At 43.3% G+C, this 2,831-nt stretch overlaps 1 protein-coding gene across 1 annotated transcript; it reads right to left on the reverse strand.

The window, feature by feature from the left end:
* Positions 1-822: 822 nt before the first annotated feature.
* On the reverse strand, positions 823-1,884 carry FABP6 (fatty acid binding protein 6, ileal; the record flags this gene model as incomplete). Its single annotated transcript, XM_010186448.1, has 2 exons — positions 1,803-1,884; positions 823-998 (listed from the first exon to the last, which is right to left on the reverse strand). Coding segments are annotated over exons 1-2 (243 nt in total), but the record flags the coding sequence as incomplete, so codon positions are not given.
* Between the last annotated feature and the right edge of the window lie 947 nt (positions 1,885-2,831).

Genomic DNA, 2,831 nt, shown 5'->3' on the forward strand with positions numbered 1-2,831 from the left:
AGCATTTCCAGATACTAATAACCTGCCTGCAAGCAGCACGAAAGCCACTGTGGACAGAGATGTGAAGCTTTAGCCTAGATCCTGTGTTTCATGCCTCTGACTACACCAGAACTGATTCCACTCATGTAAGTATAAGTGAACGTGATGTATTGCTTAGTGAGATGATACTAAAAGGCAGTGGTTTCTCTGCTGAGAGTCATTTACTCTGCCCCCATCTTTGGCTACTTAAGCTTTGGGCTGTTCAAGTGCCCAGGGCCAAAAAGAAGAGAACAGATTCTGTAATATTTCAAAACTTCAAGTCTGCAACAAATTGACCAAGTAGAATTGTGTCTTCCTCTGTCAGGTTTCACAAAGACTTCTCAAAGCCAAAGACATGGGGATTTTCCTGTCATAATCAGGAAGGTAAGACTAAGAAAGCATTCTGGAAGTTAAGCAATGCTTTCGCTATTCTCAGTTCGTCACAGCTCCCTGATGCAGTTGCTGGTTTTCCTGTCTCTTCAATACATATAAAGCTTTTATGCAGTAATCTGCTGTAGGGCTCTGGACACCTCACAAATGCAGAGTTTAGCTGTCCCAAACTGCCTTATCCCTTGAAATAGATGAGAAATGAATAAGGTAAGTAAAACAACCATTTTACAGCAGGTACTGCCTCAAGACTCTGTCCACGACAGCAGCAGGTCAGTATTGTGTAATCTTCCTAAGCTATGACAAGTGCAAAAAACCAAACAATTTAAGGAAGATGTCCTTGAGACAGATTTGATTTCCACCCTAACTTAAAAACCAGCTGAGATGCCACAGAACTTAAGAGCTAAATTGATTTACCTTGAACTTTTTGCCACCCATAGTCTCCATGTCTGCTTCCTTGCCAACTGTGAATGTGTTGGTTGTGGTGCGGCCTCCTGGGAAATGCTGGGTCCAGATGAAGTCGTTTCCGTTCTGCACCACCTCGGTGACTATTTTGCAGTTCCTTCCCATTTCCACCTTGTCACTGGGGAGGCCTTAACCAACAGAAACATGCAGGTTATCAGATCTAATAGCCTACCAGCTGTGTTTGAATTGGAGCATCTCAGGCATCCATGATTTAGGTTTGGGTTTGCTGGGTTTGTTGTTTTTTTACAGCAGTATGAAGGCTCTGAGTTTAAATTGCTGGTATAAAGGAAGATACAGGTACATCAAGGCCTTTGTGAAATAGTCTTGGGTTCTTTTCTGAGAAACCATACACAGAATAAACATCTAAATATGTATAAACATTCCCTTCTTAATCTGCAGATGCATGGAACTGAATGGGTATGAATTTGTGCTTTTGCTACATATCTGCGCGTACCTATTTATTCTTTGCTGTTGCTTTTTAAACAAATTAATACAAGCACTACATTTACATACACAGATTAGTGTCCCTAGTTTATGGAGTAATCTCAAACAGGTTTGCAGTCTTCTGAAAGCACTCACAGAAACATCTTCCTGTCTAAGATTTCAACAAGCCTTTTGACGCTGAATTTATACTCCCACCAATGAATACTAAGGATGGGAAAAGTGACTTTCATGATCATTATACTGCAAACATCCTGGCCCTTCATTCTGCTGCCACTGAGGAGGAACTGAACAGGATTATTTCCTGTGGCTGACAGTGATTCCTACAAGAACAAAACCTGAATCTCCCTGCTGAGGTGCAGAGCACTCCCACCACTCTTAGCCCCTGTTGATCTCGGCACATTTCAGTAAAACCCCCTTTAAAAAAAAAAACAAGAAGTATTTTAAATTAATTTATAACCTTCAAGGCTTACAGCCCAAGACACGCTTACCAATTTTCTTCACAAAGTCATCGTAGTTCTCATCGCCTTCAAATTCGTATTTGCCCGCGAATGCCATGTTGCCCTGGTGATGCGGCTGGGAAAGCAGAGCAGCAGCTGGGATGCAGAGGAACGGGTAAGTGCAGATGGCATGAGGCCCTCCTTTTTATAAACCAAGCTGTTCGGCCCACCTACACCCACACCCCTCGGAAGTACGCGTTTACGATCTCTGTGAGTCACCAGCATGGATGCCGTTGACCTGTGTGAAAAATCAAGGTTGTAATTCAATCATACATCCTTGACAACAACCTGGAGATCAGCAGAAATCAAGGACAAAAGCTCGGGTTTCAATTTTAGTGGGTATTTAAACAAAGTGATGGGTTTTTTCTTCCAAGATTCCACTGATATTTGCGTTCAGGATGGAATAATGGTAAAATATGTTATGATGAAACATGGAGAAAACAGCTTCAAAGCGGTGTCCTGATACCACAGCTTTGCTCTGTCTGAAAGTATACCCTCTATTAGTTAAAATATCACAGAATCACAGAATGTTAGGGATTGGAAGGGACCTCAAAAGCTCATCCAGTCCAATCCCCCTGCCAGAGCAGGAACACCCAGATGAGGTTACATAGGAAGGCGTCCAGGTGGGTTTTGAATGTCTGAATTTTTCTTTGAATGAAAATAAGAAACAAGCTGTGCAGATTCCTGAGAAAATCTGGTAAGATTCTGGGTAAATTACTGCACCTGCACATCACAGAATTACAGAATCACTCGGTTGGAAAAGCCCTCTGAGATCATCACGTCCAACCGCTCCTGTCTACCCCCTAAACCATATCCCTAAGTACCTCATCTACCCGCTCTTTAAACACATCCAGGGATGGTGACTCCACCACCTCCCTGGGCAGCCTGTTCCAGCTTCTGACAACCCTCTCAGTAAAGAACTTCCTCCTTATCTCTGACCTGAACCTCCCTTGGCACAGCTTGGTGCCGTTTCCCCTTGTTCTATCCCCCATCACCTGGGAGAAGAGCCCAGCACCCACC

This window comes from Mesitornis unicolor, unplaced genomic scaffold, assembly GCF_000695765.1.
Source record: "Mesitornis unicolor isolate BGI_N332 unplaced genomic scaffold, ASM69576v1 scaffold20796, whole genome shotgun sequence".
Classification (NCBI taxonomy): domain Eukaryota; kingdom Metazoa; phylum Chordata; class Aves; order Mesitornithiformes; family Mesitornithidae; genus Mesitornis; species Mesitornis unicolor.